Source organism: Neolamprologus multifasciatus, chromosome 10 (assembly GCF_963576455.1).
Source record: "Neolamprologus multifasciatus chromosome 10, fNeoMul1.2, whole genome shotgun sequence".
NCBI classification, from domain to species: domain Eukaryota; kingdom Metazoa; phylum Chordata; class Actinopteri; order Cichliformes; family Cichlidae; genus Neolamprologus; species Neolamprologus multifasciatus.
The window spans coordinates 28,380,107-28,398,689 of NC_140448.1; the positions used below are offsets into that span (position 1 = coordinate 28,380,107).

At 42.8% G+C, this 18,583-nt stretch overlaps 1 protein-coding gene across 2 annotated transcripts; it reads left to right on the plus strand.

Annotated features, from left to right (window-relative positions):
• The first annotated feature begins 533 nt into the window (after positions 1 to 533).
• dtx2 (deltex 2, E3 ubiquitin ligase) lies at positions 534 to 17,507 on the plus strand. Of its 2 annotated transcripts, XM_085173750.1 has the most exons (9): positions 534 to 1,164; positions 1,626 to 2,211; positions 3,755 to 3,813; positions 9,009 to 9,239; positions 10,561 to 10,628; positions 11,857 to 12,024; positions 13,001 to 13,162; positions 14,387 to 14,476; positions 16,062 to 17,507. In XM_085173750.1, exons 1-9 carry the CDS (start codon positions 855 to 857, stop codon positions 16,302 to 16,304), a joined length of 1,917 nt encoding a protein of 638 aa, XP_085029876.1. In that variant the 5' UTR covers positions 534 to 854; the 3' UTR covers positions 16,305 to 17,507. The 2 variants fall into 2 exon arrangements, with proteins under 2 accessions (XP_085029876.1, XP_085029877.1); XM_085173751.1 differs by lacking the exon at positions 9,009 to 9,239 and having other exon boundaries at positions 535 to 1,164.
• Positions 17,508 to 18,583: the final 1,076 nt, after the last annotated feature.

Consider the following 18,583-nt stretch of genomic DNA (forward strand, 5'->3'; position numbering starts at 1 on the left):
CCGGAAACATTTTAATCACAATTTCATTTCACAAAAAGACATTAGATGTATTTGATGAGATTTCACTTACACACATAAAAAAAATTAAGTGAAGCAATAATTACTTACTTACTTAATTCGTAGTATAAAATATAAATTTTGTGATGGGGCATTGGTGCCTGTGTCTATTGATACTGGAACGTCTGCTTGTCTCTGTGTCAAGTATTTCTATCGCTGTATTGTATTTTTGCCCTAAATCTTGCCGCTGACATATACCACCCTTTACATTTTAAATAAAAAATGAATCTAATACTTAACCTAAAGAATTAAAGAAAAATACACTAAAACTGAGCATTCTAAAACAATAAAAACAAAACTAAAATGACGGTTTAGCTCCGGAAACTGAATTGAAAACAAAAAATTACAACAAAAAAGGATATTAAATACAATCATAGTCCGTGTCACTGTGGTCTAAAATAAATATAGCTTTCAGAAAGGGAAACATGCAGTTTCTGTACGTTTTCTGTTTCAGATTGAGACGAGCTGAGTAGTGATATTACCGACGGTCCACGAACGCAGCGGCAGAAGAAGGACGGATTCCTGGCAACGCCGCAACAAAGCTAACGTTAACCATGTACTGCTAAACCGTGTGAATGCATCAGCTTCGCAAACATGTACTTAGGTGTTTATCTGGAGTGTTTACCAACTGATACCTACCTCATAGCTTCCTCAAAGGCGCGTTAACACATTCACAATGGAATTTTTTAACGAGCCAAGCTAGCCCAGCTAGCACACTTTGTCTTCGTCGCAGCGACAAACGGTTGACTAGCTAACCAGAACGAGTTGTTGTTAGCTTCGGGCTAGTTTTGGCGAATATGGCAATTGTGTCTGGGTCCTGTGCCAGGGTAAACGGGTCTAGAAACGGGCCTCCTGTGTCAGCTACACCCTCTGGATCTGTCGGGCAGTCTCAGCCCATGATAGCGGTGTGGGAATGGCAGGATGACCAGGGTTACTGGCGGCCTTACAGCGGCCAGGTGAGCGCCTACATCGAGCGATGTCTGTCACCGCGGGGCCACAGAGGAGGAGCACCCGGCTCTACGAGCATCTGTCTCGGACAATCAGACCCCAGCCTGTCGCCTTACCTCATTGACATACCAAGCTTGAAGCAGTTTCGACAGGACACAGGTAAACATATCTAACATGCCATGGCATTACCTTAACGTTTATTCCTCGTTAACGTTTTTGCCTCAAACCTCACAGGCCCGGTTTGTGTAACGTTAGCCAGCTAGCGTTAGCTTGCAGGGGCGCTGTTGTTATGATTGATATAAGCTGAGAAGTATCCATAAAGTTACAGTTCTTTAGCGACATTTTTACGTGAACCTAGCTACAAATCATGAAATACCTCACAACATTGTGAGATTAACATCTAAAGATGCTTGGTGTGTCTCAAACTGTCATAATTTTGTATGTGTGTTTATGTGTGTTTTAAGTCATAGCCATGTATGTAATGTGTCATTAGTTCTGGCATACAAGTGAATGAACAAGGGGCTTTTCGTTTATGTCTTAAAAACATAACGCACACACACAACGTTGCAGTTTTAATTCCGTTTATTCACTAAAAATCAATGTGCCTCTTTTCTTTTCAGGTAAGACCCGGTCAGTACGCCGGTCTCTGTTTGCCCAGTCCTCCGGCCTTGGTAGTGGTGTTTACTGGGAATGGGCCAACGATGAAGGAGGATGGACCCCATATGAGACGCGAACCTCTATCCTTTTGGAGCACAGCTATCAGGCTCGCCAAGGCACAGCAGATCTGGGCCCGCATGGATACAATTATATAGTGGATCTCACATCTCTGGCGCAGGTTAACAAATCGACAGGTTTTAGACGCCAGGTGCGACGCCAGTGCAACCTCCCCTACCCGCTGGCTTCTTCCGGACCCCCAGCTATCCCCTCGGCCCCCGCCTGCTCCTGCCAGCAGTGTTTAAGCCACAGCAGCACCGGACCCATGCCGAGCCGTTCGCGACATTCCTTCTCGTCAGGGAGTCTGAACCGGCCTAGTCTTCAAGGCACAGGAAGGGCTGTGGCGGCTCATCCTACTTCTGTCTACTCCCCGTACCCCAGGAGACCTCTCTCAGTTGGTGGCATGTCCTGGGGCAGCCCCTGGGCTCCACCGACATCTGGCAGTCAACTTTCTGCACCTCTGACCAACTCTACCAGTGCCAATGGGTTAAGGTTGGTATCTGACACCTATCCTAGATTGTGTGATTTGGATAGATGTGCAGGGTTCATGTTACAAGGTCCTCTATCTGCTTTCCTCCTCTTCCTCTTTGTCTTTCCTGCCTCTGTCAGTGTTGACCTTTCTTGTAAAACAGGAAAGGCAGAAAAAAAAAACAGATCTGTAGCTCCAGTACTTCATTGGTATGTTTGCTTTGGCTCACTTCCTGTGACTCTTGTCTGTGTCATCACTGACCTCCCTTCCTTTTGTTCCAGCTAGCAGAGAAAGCTTACTTACAGGACAAAGTGCTTAATTCAGTGGAATAATAAACATCTAGTTCACTTGCAGCTTCTCTGGGCTTTAATTTTTTTGCACGCTGAGTTTTAGCCACTAGAAATGAAAACTAGTGTATTAAAAACATGGTTGCTCAGTAGACAAAAGAATTGTCTAAATTTTTGCGGTGAATGTTTACATTCACTAAAGCCCACACTTTCACATTTCTCATTGAGGTGTGGATGCGTGTGGATGCTAAAGGAGGCGCAACGATGCATGAAAAAATAATTATTATTGTGTAATAGTACATCATAATACTCCTTTTCAAGTACTTTAATTGCCAAGTCTTTTATGACTGAAAAAAATGTTGCAAGCTTCCTGTCCATTGAGTAACTCCACCCTTCTGGGGCACGGCTGCCTGTGGTGTTCTCCCTCTTTGGCAGCCGGCTTCAGCTCTCTGTTGCTCGCTGTGTGGCTCTCCTGGGTCACTGTGCCGCCTGGGGCTCGCTTCGCCCCATCTGTGCCAGCAAATGTCCTGGCGGGTGCCCTTGTAACATGAACTGCATGGTCAAAAACATCCGTTAGTCTGGAACCACCATCATCCTCACCTCTATTTCAATTCCTTTATTTTGTTTTTCATTTGAATTGTATTTAAAAGTTTAATCTCAGTCACTGTACACTTACGTTTAACTTAATGAACAATTGTATTACTATCTTTATTTTTACAGTTGCGGACAAGCTGTCATAGCCCATATTCATTCAAGCAATATGTTGTTCAGACTGTAGTGCACAGAGCTCTTTGGCTACAGAAATAGACCAGTACCACCTCAGCACTGAGTCAGTGTTGCCTTTTTGCAGCCCTTTAACTGGATTTAGTTTAGCGGTCCATCATACTCGAGGACTGACAGCTGCTTCTTTTTCTCCTGTTGCAAAGTAAACACATTCATTGGGCACATATCCATCTGTATATTGACTGCAGAGTCACGCTCCCTGGTTGCTCTGTGCACATGCAGTCACTGCTGAGTTGTTGTTAATCAGTCTTAGACATGGATAATTAGTCATTCACTGAGCTGGAGACAGTCAGTAAAGGTAAATAAGCCCTATGCAGTTACTCCCTGACAGGTTTAATTTTCTTGCTTCTGGCTCTAGTGCCAAAGCTTTTCCTTTTCTCTGATTGCATTGAAAACTAAAACGGTTCTTAGTTCTTGTTTTGTTCTTCCTGTCTGGTTCATTGTTGCTTTTTTTGTTGTTGACTGAATGTCACCGTCTCTGTTTCCTGCCCTCCAGTGTTCCTTCCATCTCTGTGCAGCTGAATGGATCCACCAGCGTGAGCTCTGCCCTAGCAGGTAAATGGGTCACTGACCATCCATCCTCAGCGTAACCCCTGCTCTGTCTATCCTTCAGTACACCTCTCAGTCAGTTTCAGGTTTTATTCAGTAGACTGTTAGTATTTTAGATGCCACTCCACTGCATTTGTTTTCCCTGTGAGTGTCCGTCTGTTTAGGAAAAATGTGCCAGAAAAAGCCTGAAGGGGGGAGGTAAAAATAAAAATGTGCGCACCCTAAATGTTAAGCAAACATCAGAGAGAGGCTTAACTGATACCATCCCATTTGTCATAGCAGTGTACCTAAAAACAGCTTCTGAAACAGCCCTGTTTTGTGTATGAGTGTGAGCTCACACAAGTTTCCTCATGCTGTGCAGAACATTTGGCTCTGGATGCAAAAGCATGATTAACTTCAGCATTCAGACTTGATCCTATAAGACAGCTGTGGACCCCCCACAACCCCACCCAGCTCTGGTTTTTGATTGATCTCTTAAGTCTATAACAACATAATAGTTGGATGAGCAATTGCAGGGGTTTTTTGCACATAAAACTTTGGTGCACAGAAAAGAGGTTTTGGATTTCTACCAAAAGGAAAATCACCAGCACTGTGATAAGAACACACTACTATTCAAGCTTAAAAATTCATTCAAAACTTCTGTTAACTAAGGCAACACACACTCTTCTGCTTGCATGTGTAGAGACCCTGCTTGACTTTGACAGGGCCCAATGTGTTTCATTTGAGGTAAGCTTGTAGTGAAGGCAGACATGCGAAAGGTCAGTGTGACAGAGGAGGATACTAGGGATGGGGAGAAATGGAGGGAGCAACTGAAAGAAGAAATGTGGTGAATCTCTGACTTAATGTTTCAAGAAATCTCAGGATCACCACATATAATTATTATTTTTTCATAATTTCTGTAGTATTTTCCGAAAAATGAAAATGCAGAATCCTGCTATATGTGACAAAATATCTGCATGCTTCATGTCTTATAGACTGTTTTCTTGTGGCACACTCAACTTTGCTTGAAACTAGGCTCCTAATAACAAGCATGCATTAAAAAATGGAAAAATTGATATCATATCATGATAATATCAGAAGTAGGTACAGGTAATAATAATAATAATAATAATAATGGATTGCATTTATATAGCGCTTTTCGGGGCCCTCAAAGTGCTTTACAATTCCACTATTCATTCATTCTCACATTCACACACTGGTGGAGGCAAGCTGGGGCAGACTGACAGAGGCGAGGCTGCCATATCGCGCCATCGGCCCCTCTGGCCAACACCAGTAGGCGGCAGGTGAAGTGTTTTGCCCAAGGACACAACAACCGAGACTGTCCGAGCCGGGGCTCGAACCGGCAACCTTCCGGTTACAAGACGAACTGCCAACTCTTTGAGCCACGATCGCTCATGGATGTACTCTTACATCCGAGTTTAATTAAAAGGCCAGTATTTCAAAGCAATTTCTAAATTTGACTGCTGGTCTTTGCCACATTTTCTATAGATGGTGGAGTAATATTGTTATGACCATACATTTTCAGACTACAAAAATCCTAAAGTGAACTCCAGAATACTAACTCGATTTAACTGTACTACAGTCCAACTGATAAGGGATGTTTGAGACCAAAAGCAATGCCGATATTTCTTGATTTAAGAATCTGATATATCGGCCTTTTTTGTTTTTTTCCAGGCACATTAAACATAAACAGATATTCCTAACATTTGTTATGTGTAATAATTTACTCTGACTATTTACTAATGGCTACTTGGGGCTCTACAAAACCGAGTCAACCTCCATAGACTTCCAATGATTTATAGCCCAGTTATAATGAGCTGCTTTGGTCTCTGTCTCTGATTTCATTCTTTAATAACAACTGTAAAGGAGGGCCTTTTCTTTCTCAATCACCTGTTTTTAATTAAGGGTCACAGCCACACTGTCATGCCAACAGCCGCTAGCTGCCACCTCGGACTCACCTCGGCTGATTTGAGTAGCTGTGTTTGTGGTTGGTGCCTTTGGTTCCAGCATAACAAGCAGATACACATAAGAAGTGGTGACACCATCATATTTGTTTGATGTAATTGGAAGGTATAGAAAGACTGTTTGCAGCCAAAGGCTTATTAACACTTGTGAAGTCCTGTCTAATCCAGGTGGTGTGCTCTCTTTTTTTTCTCATTATTAAATATGTTATAAATAAAACTTTGAGCATAGTGTTTCACACCTTATTTCCCACTTATGAATGACTCATTGTCGCATATTTTTAGCACATTGATTTTCCTGAGGTGGTAAAATCTGAGTGCAGTTTGATGTAGTACATCAGCAGGTTTCAGTTGTCATAAAATGGCAGAATTGAAAAGCAATGCATTAATTTGTTCTCTGCTGCTCACTCCTAAAAATTATGAGTCAGGTTGTGTGCTATGATAAACTGAATCAATACAATCAGCCCGGAAAAAGCAAGTAGACCAGAACCTCATTAGTGAAAATGCTGAACTGAGACCCGAGGAAATAGTTTCAAATGGAGGGTCACTCTTACAGTTTCTTCTCCAAATGTACAGCTTTAATGGTCTTTGTTCAGGAATGAATATTCATAGGAATAAGAACTGCAGTTTGTACAGTTTTGTCAAGAATATAAAATAAACAAATGTATTAATTTCCTGGTTTGAGATTGACTCGAACTCATTCCCACGTTAGCTTTGTTAGTGCAGATACTGGTGCAGACACAAGCTTATAGTAAATTAAATTATCTTTACACCAAATGACCAACTGTTACGTTCCCCTACGGGGTCTAGGCAATGAGGGGGAAGTAACAAAAAGTGTCCGGGTCAGAAAAAGGAGACAGAGGCAAAATGGTTAAATTAAAGAGTTTTATTAAAGTTTCTATTAATACTAACTAAAAGAGACGGACAAGCCGCTATCACCATTTAAAGAAACAAACAAAACTCAAGCGTTGGTCAATAAAGTACAAAGACAATCAAAAAGAGTGCAGCTCACTAGCTGCAAACACCACAAAAAACACAGCTCACTAGCTGTAACCACTCACATGGCACTCTGGCCCAGAGCTCACCTTTCCCTGGGCTTAAATCTCCTTAATTAATGACGAGAGTCAGCTGCACAAAAGGGAAAGGTGGCACCTCAGGCAGAAGAGGTAGTGGGACACGCCCACACAGGCACCTTCAGGAGGAAGCCCTGCTAGGGCCATAACACCAACACATGCAGCTGTTTGTATGAACGTTGCTTTGGCTTTCACTAGCCTGCCGTTTTCATACTGGAAAACAGGGGAGCTAGAAGATTGAACATGCTGTAAAGGAATCAGTCTCTGCTTCAAGATTGTCTCCTGGAGCAGCGCTGCACCTCTTCCAGCATACCTGATTTTTGAACCTTTGGATCTCAAATAACCTTTTTTTTTCTTTTTTTTTTGTGGGAGTAAAAGATCCTGTTTTCTGTGGATCAGGTGTTAGCATGTAGGGGCTACAGTTTGGATAGTTTGCAGTTAATTTTGTCCTTCAGATTTCTCAGGATATTAAAGTACAGCCAGAATACAAAACAATACTACTGGATTTTCACTGGGAACCAGTGAACTGTTCTTCAAAGATGAACGCTTAATTATGAGTTGTGACATGCTAGCTTTACCAGTGGCAAGTTTCTTTTCTTTTAATTATGTAGTGGAGTAATGTTTAAGACTTGTTGGCAGCTGTAATCATCTTCAGTGGCATCTAATCTCATTACCTCATGTTTTATCAGTCTGATGCTCGGTGCCGTCTTCCATTTTCGTTATTTCACGGCAGTCATCCTACCATCCATAAACTATTTGATTTTTTTTGTCTTTAATGACTTGGTGACAATCCATATTCTTCAAAAATCATGCCAGCCTCTATCTGCATTGACAGTCAATCTTTGGAGATGCAGCTCTGATCACCAAGGATGCTACTGAGCAGAGATAAGTTTGACTTGTGTGGTGAAATTGCATATACGCCCATTAAAAGTGGTAAGAACAGGACTTCCAGTGGGCTGGAAGTGATTCAGAGGTGCCCAAGGAGACAACCTTGAAGGAAAAACTGGCCAATTTTTTTTTTTAAAAATGTAAATACATTTATAAAATATGGAATTTTGAGCAGAGCTGTAGGCTGCATTTAAAAGATGCCCACAGTTCTGAAAAATTAAGTTAACATTTGTTCGTTCTAGTGAACAGGAGGGGGCGACTCTTCTGTTTGGAAAAACAATTGTAGTCTATAGATGTCTGTGGTAAAACTAACCCACCACTCACTGGATCTGTGACCTTACTAAACACTTTTGTGATGAGTTTGTAATCTCAGTCACTAGTTTGAAGTCTAGTTGGGTCATGATGTTGATTTTTCGTGTTTGGTTAGAGTAAAGTGGCTAAAGCAGGGTGTGCTAATGCATGAGCGTGCTGTAGCCTTCATCGTGTCCTCAGCAACCAACATCTTCAGGTCTTAGTTTAACTGTGTTAAATATTCCTGTTAATCAGTATCAGAATAAAGAGACTCTGTGACCAGAAAACTCCTGAGCAGCAGCAGTTTTGTAGCACAGCTGGAGGCCCATGTTTTGCTAATAGTTAGCCCAAGTCAGGCTGTACCTGCCAAAACCGTTGACCGCACTCAACCGAGTGTTTTACTTTTGTTTCTTCTGAGTTTGACTTCTTCATTTGTAAGAGAATGGAAGTTCTATTTTTGCCTGTCTGTAAACGGCACCGCACTTAATCGTAAAACTGAAACTTTTACTCCACATTGCAGAGGGTTATTGCGCTCTTGTAAATCATTCCCTGTGGCCTGACTGGTCAGACTTGGAGCTTGTGGGCACAGTCGATTCCCAGCGAATCTTTTGCTAGCAACAGGACGCCCTGTGTTTTGCCCTTAGCTGATGAGATTTATGTCACCACTGCAGCAACATCAGCCGTGTTCGCAATCAGCACAGTGGATTTAAGACGAGGGACAGCCACAGTAAACCAGATTAATTTGTTGAACATGAACAAGTATGGGTTTAATTTGAAAATCTCTGCCGTCTGAGTGTTATTGTTTTTTGTAAGTGTGTATGGACAAGGCTCGATGTGGGCGCGTCAGCTGCTGCTACCTCTTGATTTGTTCCCTTCTGCCTCCTGCATATCTCCACTTGCCTCCTGCCTTGCTCACCTGCCCCACTCTGCCTTGTCCCATCCCGCCTCAACCTAAACCAACCCCCACCCTACCCCCCTCCACTTCCAGGCATGGCCTCCATTTTGATGTCAGCAGTGGGACTCGGCGTGCACTTCACCTCTGCCCCTCTCCCTCAGCAGCAGCAGCATCCGCCGCCACAGCATCAGCAGCCTGCTCCTTTCTCTCTTCCTCCTCCTCCTCCTCTCCTTCCCCCAGCCAGCAGGCCCATCAAGCCCCACAGCAGCAGCAGCACCAGCACCAGCAGTTCAGTTAGGAGAGCAAAGAGGCAGCACAGGAGAGGTAGCTACCACACCATCAGTCCTCGAATCTACCTTTTTTTTTTCCCCTCTCATCAACATCATCGTCATCCTGTGATCTGCTTTTCATCCTCAAGCATCACACGCTTGAGGAACATTAAATCCTGCATTGACTCACTTTCACGCAAGTGTACTGACTATCTGTGTTGGCTTTGATTCAACTATCACAGGCTTTTCTGCTGTTTCCCCCTCCAGTGTCATTCAGGCTCTTCAACTCCTGCACCTCATTAGCTTTAACTTCCTTCTTAAGTCTGCCTTAAGTTGGCTAAATGCGGCAAAACGATGCTCTCTGGCAGAATGTTTCAATTCTAAATACAAGTGTATAGATATGGGTGATAAACGACAGGAAGAAAAACCTGAGTAAATAGTCTGTGGGGGGCAGTAAGTGCAGATAAGAGGAATATCTTGCCAAGCAGCTCAGAGTGGAGCCACTCTCTCGGCTTATGGTGGCGTTTGCTTTCATTTGTAACATATTTATTACAGCAGCAGGTCGTCGTTTAGGGTTGTTGACATCAGGACAAAATGTTGGTACCGTTCCAGCTTCTCATGCAAAACAACATTTGAAAGAAAAAGCTGCTGGAGGTTGAGGTTTTCTCTCTGTTTGGTGTGTGTTAAATGGGCTTTGCTCATTTTCTGTAGTTTGGTGTCACTCGGCTAATATGTTACTTGTCACTTTCACATTATTGCTGCCGTTCTTTGTTTCTCTATGTTGTCACAGCCGCTTGTTAAAATAAACAGGTCACGTGTCAGCGATTAGAAGCACAGCGAGTCTGGAAACGGGTCAGTGAAGTTGTTGTTTTTTGCGTTTCTCAGCTGGGAAGAATTAGTCAATCTTTAAAAATCTGTATTTAAATGGAGCTGTCTTACGCAATAAACGTAAAACGACGAGGATGAGCGTTTAGTTAGCTCGCAGAGTTTTCTTTCCTAAACAGACTTGACACTCACGCTTGTGCATTTGAGAGAATATGTTAGCAAAATGCAGACAGTGTCTGTTTCAATGTCTCATGTTGCCAATCAACATTTAATGCTCGTTGTTCTGCTATGCATTCACGTCTTCCCTCTGCATCACATATTTACATCGGCTGGTTCTTGATTGGAGGATGTTGGGCAAAATTGGACACAATTTAATGGTAGTTAAAGATGGGAAATGTTTGACTGAAATTGTATTTTGAGATTGTGACACAAACCATTTCATTTCATCTCATCAGAATCTCTTCTTGCTGCTTCTTGTATGCTTGTGGATTGGCCTGTTTTGACTCAATCGCTCATTGACTTTGCATTTTCTCCTTTTGTTCCTCTTTCAGCATCAACTCAGAGACCCGAGGACGTGATTCAGCGCTACATGGAGGTGGTGGCTGGAGTACAAGACGAGGTAAATGTTTCAGTTTTTCCCCATCTACTCCCAGATCTGTTAGAAATGAAAGAAAAGTTCATTTATTGTTTTGATGAACAATTCTTGCATGAATTGGATTAATGATTCTTTTGCTCAGTATTGAGGTCAAAAATATTTTACACAATTAGCCATTAAACACTCAATGTCACTCTTTTTGTTACTGGATTTCCATCATCTTTAAATGTAATTCTACGTTGGTTTAAGCCCCACGTCTGATAACATGTCCACGCAAATTGTCTTTAACCTGAAGAGTATAAGAGATAATCTGGTTGGGAATTATTCCCAGACTTTGTTTTCTCCTTAGCGCTCCTCCCTTTAGCGGCCGCTACAGCGGATCATCACACCACAGCATCCTCCTCTGTCACTCCAGAAATCTGTGGTCGTCCTCTTTTCTTCCCATCCTTTGCCCAGTATATCCACCATCCCTCCTCTGTGCACATGTCCAAACCATCACAGTCATGTCTCTCTAACCTTTTTTCCAAAGCTCAACCTGAGCTGAATGAAAATTTAGCATTTTTAATTCTGACACCTGTAGCTCCACCGGCACGATCTGATATCCTCGTGTTGGTGTTGTTCCCAGATCATCATACTAAAGGTTGTTCCAGGATCAACATTGCAAGTGACCAATCAGAATGTTGTGATGTCATACTTTTGCGACTTTGGGAAAAACCGGCATAAAACAAAAAACTGTACTTAAGCTGCGAGAAACCGCCTTTGTCCGCCGATCAACGGACCCTGACCCTGACCCTTTAATAAACTAAGCAGAATTGATATTGTCCTTGCAACAATGGAATTTCATAAATGCACGAATGGGTTGGTGCGCAAAAGAATAACGTCACAATAATGTGATTGGTCACTTGCAATGTTGAACCTGGAACAACATTTTCATGATGATCTGGGAACAACACCAACACGACGATATCAGATCATCCAGCTCCACCGTATCCTGTGTTGTGACACCTGTAGCTGTTTCTGCGTGTCCTCCTAGACCAAAAGACTTTCTGCTGTCTCGGCTCAAGCTTAACTAAACACTGAGTTTGGACTTTTTAGAGAGCCACAATTCAAAACTGAATGCAGCACAAAAATTGTTTTATCTCAGCTGTCTTGTTCGATAGTGATTGTTGAGCCGAATGGTAAATAAGTTTCTGTGAAGTGAGTTTGTGTTGTGTAATTTTGCTCTGAGCATAGATATCTCATGTACCTTCAGGACTGTATTATCTGCATGGACCAACTGTCCAACCCATCTGGCTACGAGACCCCATCCACAGAGGAGGGAGGCCAGAGCATCCAGCCAGACACTGTGGGAAAATTCATCAAATGTGGGCACACCCTGCATATGCTCTGCATGCTGGCCATGTACAACAATGGAACGAAGGTAAGAGACTTTTATCAGCAGTGTAGCCTCAGATCTGAAGGACGAAAACCACCACAACCGTGTGAGGACTTTTATTTAATCTTTATTTAACCAGTAAAAAAACCTGAGATTAAAAACATCTTTAAAAGAGTGTCCTGCCCAAGAGAGACAGCAGTACAGTCAGAAGTTGCATAAATTAAACCCCCCACCCCACAGGAAGCCAGAGGAAGTAAAAAAAACCCCACACCCATAGATTACCTTATTTGTCCGCCCCAGCTTTATCTCAACTCAGTGTGAAAACCTCTAATGGATTTGGCACTAGTTTATGGGCGTACTAATTTCTCTGTATCACCAGGCGTGTTGGTAGCTACATCTGTCATCATGTGACCACACAAACATGTAGTGACAGCGGTTTGGGGGAGTAGAGCAGCATCACCAACATTTGTAACATCACCAACAAAACAATTTCCCAACTGGTGTTGATTCTGCTAAGGCCGAAGATGGAAAGATGCCGACTGTAAGAGTCTGTAAGTCTGATGGCCAGGAAGCCGGTCCTGGCTACAGCACTAGCGCCTCGGCCATGTTTGTTTCAGGTCATTTCAAATGCAGATATGTGGAATAGCATTTAGGATGAATTTCTACTTCAGAGAATAATACCCTGAAACAAAGTCTATAAGTTCAATCTTTGTACTTTTAAACAACTGCCCACATTCATGATGATCAAACATGACCAGCAGCTCTAAATCTAAAAACAGTTTATCGGTGAGGTGAGTCAACACATTTTGAAATACGTTTTTTTTCCGCCACAAACAGAATAATTGGCGATTAATTTTCTCTCGATTGACCAGCCCGACTCATTTACTGCTCATTGATTGCACCTTCAAACTTGCTCTCGCATCATGATCCACTCATGAGGAAGTTGTTGAGTGTTTCTGCTTGTTTCTACTGATGGTTTGGTTGACGTGGCTCTCTGGTGTCTTCGCCTCCTCCTCCTCAGGATGGCAGCTTGCAGTGCCCCTCGTGTAAGACAATCTACGGCGAGAAGACGGGCACCCAGCCGAAAGGCAAGATGGAAATATACAGCATCGCACAGTCGCTGCCAGGCCACCCAGACTGCGGCACCATCCAGATAATCTATAGCATACCACCCGGCATACAGGTACTGCTGCTGGTGCTTCTGTTTCTTTCAGCTGCTTCTTCTCTGCCTCCATCTCACCCTCCACCCCAACCCTCTGCATGTGCTCCTCCGCTACATCCACGAATCTTCTCTGAGGTCTTCCTCTTTTCCTCCTCAATCATCATCCTTTGTTCAGCATATCCACTGTCCCCCATTTGCACATGTCCCACGCGTCTCAGCCCGAGCTGTCCCTCTGATGTACTCACTCCTAATCCTCTCCCTTCTGGTCTCCAAGCAAAAATCTCCTGATCTCCAACTCTGCCACCTCCACCTCCTGTTATTTTGTTAGCTACATCATCTCCAAGCCATACATCAGAGCAGATCCTCACCAGCCGAAAAAGCACGTTCAAGCGGATTGTTCAGATACTGGACACAATCTGCTGTTGCTAAACTTGACAGGCTGTCAAAATCGATAGCACAGATTCGTCTGCTGTCCCTGGAGAAAAGAAGCTCCTGGAATAGTTAAAAGGAACCAGAATCATAGAAACCTGTACTTTAGAAGTAGACTAGTTACTGATGTTATAAAATGTTACAATAACAAGACAAAAAGGTCAAAACTCCTGCAACAACTCCATTGTCAGACCATCCTCAATGTGGGCTATGATCACAAGTTCACAGAGAGCTGGGGAAAAAGGAGGAAAGACCATCTTTCTGTTGTGTCTTGACAAATTTTCCTCAGTTTCATACTAGGAGCAGAAGCATGAGAGTAATCTCAAACTCAGGGGTGTTTTTGCATGTTTGTCTGTGTCTGCGCCAGCACATTTGGACGTCTAATTAGAGGATGACTGGAAGAAAAACTGTTGCCTGGACGACAGCTTGTTCACCATTAGCCAGGGCTTTGTAAAGTAGTTTAACAGTCTGATGCTCGGCTTTGCTGCTAAAGAGCCTTTTCCTGCATGCTGCTGTGAACGGCTCAGAGTTACTTCCTCCTTTTATTGCAGCGTTTTAGGAAAGAAAGCCCAATTTCTTTCGCAATTTCTTCTGTCTGTAAATCTGACTTTTATGTATTTATTTATAACCTCCACATACACAGGCGGCCTGAAGTTGTAAGCACTTAAATGCGGTTTGTATCGATCTGTTAGTTTACTGTTAACAATCTGCAAAATCTTTGATTAGATTATCCGACTGTTCCGAGTGACCTCTCTCTCTCTCTGTTGTATTAAGCTTTATAACTTAACATCAGTCACTTTGTGTCCTCGTCACCAGGGTCCCGAGCATCCCAACCCAGGCCAGCCGTACACCTGTAGAGGCTTCCCTCGCTTCTGTTTCCTGCCAGACAACGACAAGGGCAGAAAGGTAAGAACATCGACTTGCCGGAAGTCGACAGGCGAACGTCATCTACCCAAACATCGGCGTAGTGCTCCACGAGGACTCCAGCGCGCTGTTATCATTAATGTTGTGCTCATTTATAGGGCTGTGTTGTTTTCATGGTGCATCAGTGCCTCATGCCGTGTTCACTGGTAACCACAGTCGTACTCTTTAGAGTCTATAAATAATCTCTTATGTGATTCACTAATGGAAAATTGGATTAAATTATTCCAGTTGTAGTTTATCTGTGCCGCGCCGCAGACTCATTTGCAGCAGCAGACGCTGGCGGGTGAGCGCTGCCTGCACTGCATGGATGTGAGATCATGAAAATATCCCCACGTTGGGGACACAGCCGTATTGTATTTTCTTAACGTAGGCTCTCTGCTACAGTTCATGACCTCAATGACGTATTTTGTTTTTCATGCCATAATGAAATACATGGATGGATTCAGGTCTGGACTGCAGTGAGACCAGTTTGCTTGCAGATAATTAAATAAGCCAAGAAGGGAAAGAAGGTAAAAGTTAGAGACCCTAAAATAATACAGAAAAAACCCCAACAATTAGACAAGCCCCATCTGGTCTTTAAGTCTGACGTCATTAGTGTCCAAACTCCACTTCAGGTCCCAAAGTCAAAGGAACACTGCAGCATCACTGAGAGTTACAAACTGTTGAAATTATTTTATCTGTAATAAAATCCATCCATAAAAACAGATTTTATGAAATTTAACACAATTAGCAGGAAGTTAGCTCGCTAGTTTCCACCTAAACACGATATAGCATGTTCTGACTGGCGGATTTCTGAATATATTCAAACGTACAGCTCTGTTATCACTTCCAACATAAATGAAGAAAAAACTAAACAGCAGTGACGTTTGTAGGGTTACTGAAGTTGGGCTAGCTGGTACATAATGATGTGCCACGTGATCGCTAGCAACACAGCGATGTTAGCATAACATAAACACAGTGAAGCTGGAGGATGAACGCTAACGTTTTAAGTTAACGTGAGGGTTCCTGGTGGTCAGGGACAAATGCAGTCGCATGGCAGGATGCTGTAAACGGACCAAACTTCAGTCAGGAGAACAACTGAGATGATCCATCCACAATACGAGGTTAGTCATTAATATTACAGCTGGGCTGTAGTTACATCGTAAGGTTTAAAAACTGAGTTTTCAAACGTGCTGCCGATGAATAATGGTAAATAAAACCGAGAGAGGCCGACAGTTATCACTGATTTTTCTTCTTTTTTCTTTTTAGGGGCTTGTTCAGATTAAATAGAACAAGATACAAAGCATTAAAGCATGTTAAAAAAAACCCAACGGCCTTAATAAACGCAGAGTAGTTTAAACCCGGTAGCAGGGTTTATAAATCATCACTTAAAGACCACATGAGCAAGCACTTGGCAACAGTGGGAAGGAAAAACTCACAGAACCAGGCTCATCTTAAGTTATTGAACAATTGTTTGTGACACAAACAAAAGTAACAAATCTATATTTTAAAGGCTGGAAAACGATGAGATGATAAATTTCAAATCCAGCCGTGTCTCACGAGCGCTCCTTGTGTTTCTGCTGTAAAGGTCCTCGAGCTGCTGAAGGTGGCGTGGATGCGGCGTCTCATCTTCACCGTGGGAACGTCCAGCACCACCGGAGAGCCCGACACAGTGGTGTGGAACGGCATCCACCACAAAACCGAGATGATGTCCAACTTGTCGGGCCACGGCTACCCTGACCCCAACTATTTGGACAATGTTCTGTCTGAGCTGGCCTCTCAGGGCGTGACAGAGGACTGCCTCAAACCCCCAGGAAGCGGCGCCAGCTAGGCCTCAGCTCCGAGCTTCGCACGCTTCCACTCACCGCTAACCCACCAAGAGTTAACCCTCCTGAATCCTCTGCTCTGTGCCCAGGTGGACTTCCTGCAACATCTGTGTGTTAATAAATTCATGTCAGCGTCCACCCAAACCTCATGGAGTGAGCGAAGGGAGGGAAAGTGAGCTAAATAAAAGCCTTGAATCCTCTTTGAGAGGAGACACAGTTGGAGTAGAATTGTTTGGTTGTGTCACGTGTTACAGGAGATTGGACTCAGATAAAAAAAAAACAGAAAAAAGCAGCAGGGCTCCACTGACTGAGCCCTCCATCAAACCTCCATCAGCTGGAGGTTCTTTCTGTTTATTTGTTTGTTTGGTTTATTCTATTCTCTTCTTTTTCTCATCAAGCCTCATCTATATCCTCTCATTCGGTTTCCATGAGAATGGGAGCTTACGCTGGGGATAAAAAGTCTCACAAGCACTTTAGTTCTGACGCTGCATTTAGCTGGCAAGATGTGCGATCTCCCCATAAAGGGCAATTCTTCTTCTTCTGTTGTTTTTAAATTGGTAACTAATGCCAAAGTGTTTCTGCTGAAAACATTCACGTTTAGCTCAGCGACACCTCTCGTAGCAAACTCCGCATTGATGAGAAGAGGCAATATTTACTGTTGTAAATAAATCTAAAAAAAAAAAAAAAAAAGAATTAGACAAATATGTTTAAAAAACATTTAACACTACTTCTGATCTGACCGTGATATATTTAACACAATTTGATGAGAAGAAGCACTCACAACAGTCTGATTTTACTTTTTATTTTATTTTTTATTTTCGGATGTGCAGAACCTTCGCCGCGTTAGGTTCGCTCACTTAAATGTTTTACAGTTTGTGTTGCCGTGTGTGACACGGGGACAAGGTGTATATCTCCCCGACGACCTCAGTTCTCCTGTCCAGACAGGTGTAAACGGCTGCCGAGATGAAACAAAAAAACAAAACAACGGCTCTGGATGAGAACATTTTTAGTGTGACAATCAAGGTCATCGGACTCGTCTCGATTTTAAAGAAAAAAAGATCCTGCGGGTTGCCGCCTCCTGTATTCACATGCATTATTCTGCTCACAGTACTGCAGTACAGTCGCTCAACTCAGTCTTGACATGTATACAAACAACAAGAAAAAATGGGGGGAAAAAATATCTGCAATAAAGACATAATGCAAAACGAGCCCTGGTTCGTCTCTTGTATCCGAGTATCTGTTTGAGCTGACGAAGCTTCAGTCTGCAGGGTTGTGTTGCAGTTTTTGTACTTTAAGGTGCTTCAGGTCCTTGTATGCGACCCCCGCTAATTAGCTGCTGTATGACCACTCGACGGTGATCATCATGGATAATGGCTCTCAATACATGGCTCCCTGAAGCATTATAGATTGGCACCTAATCACGTCCAGAGAGGGCAGAAAGAAGATGAAGGTGCGAGATGTCTGATGGTGCTGTAGGTGGTCACAGCAAAACACATTATCCTGATTATTTGCTTTACTTCTGTCTGTTATGGTGAAACGACAGCTGGGTTTCCTTTGCAGGGAGTGTGGCCTCAGCACACTTGGAGGAGCTCCTCCAATTAAAGGGAACCAGCTGAGGTGGTGCTGGTATCTGACTAGGACACGTCGGGGATTGCAGGGATGGACTGCTGGACGGGATGGACGTCCATCAAGTCTACATACATCAGCCAGCAAAACAAAGAGTCTCCAAACATCAAAGAGTGAAGAGGTATCACCTTGACTTCTTATCTTCAGCCTTCACCTGGTAAAGAGGCAGAGCTGCAATAAAATGAGTCTGTGTATCAGCTGCTTCTCTGTTGCCATGACGATGAAATTCCAGCATGAGCACCTCTTCAGTCATTTGAGGATACAGAATAATGTAGATGAGGAAGTAAGGTTTTTCTTTTTGTACCTGAAGTCCGTGAAGCTAAAAAAAAAACTATTAAGGCAACACTTAAATCAGTATAGCATCAGGTGAGTTAAGTAACAGACTGGTCTACTTTAAAAGTAGATCCTATCACCACACATTATCCCCATAAACTTTGACATGAATTTCTGAAAATAAATTAGTGAAAAAATTACTATTTTTAAAAATTAGTTGATCTCTTAAATTGTAAGAAAAACATGTAAAATTGCAGAGCTGAAGCTCATTGATTGTCCTGTCAGAAAATTATATTTTATTTATTTTTACAGTGTATCATTGTTTAAAAAAAAAAAAAGGAAAAAAGATGATGTTTTCTGTCATTTAAATTTTTTATCTATTACC

Coding starts and splice junctions, on each gene's coding strand:
- dtx2 (XM_085173750.1), top strand. CDS start 855: ATGGCAATTGTGTCTGGGTCCTGTGCCAGGGTAAACGGGTCTAGAAAC. Junction 2,212..3,754: donor ACCAGTGCCAATGGGTTAAG/GTTGGTATCTGA, acceptor CCTGCCCTCCAG/TGTTCCTTCCATCTCTGTGC. Junction 14,477..16,061: donor ACAACGACAAGGGCAGAAAG/GTAAGAACATCG, acceptor TCTGCTGTAAAG/GTCCTCGAGCTGCTGAAGGT.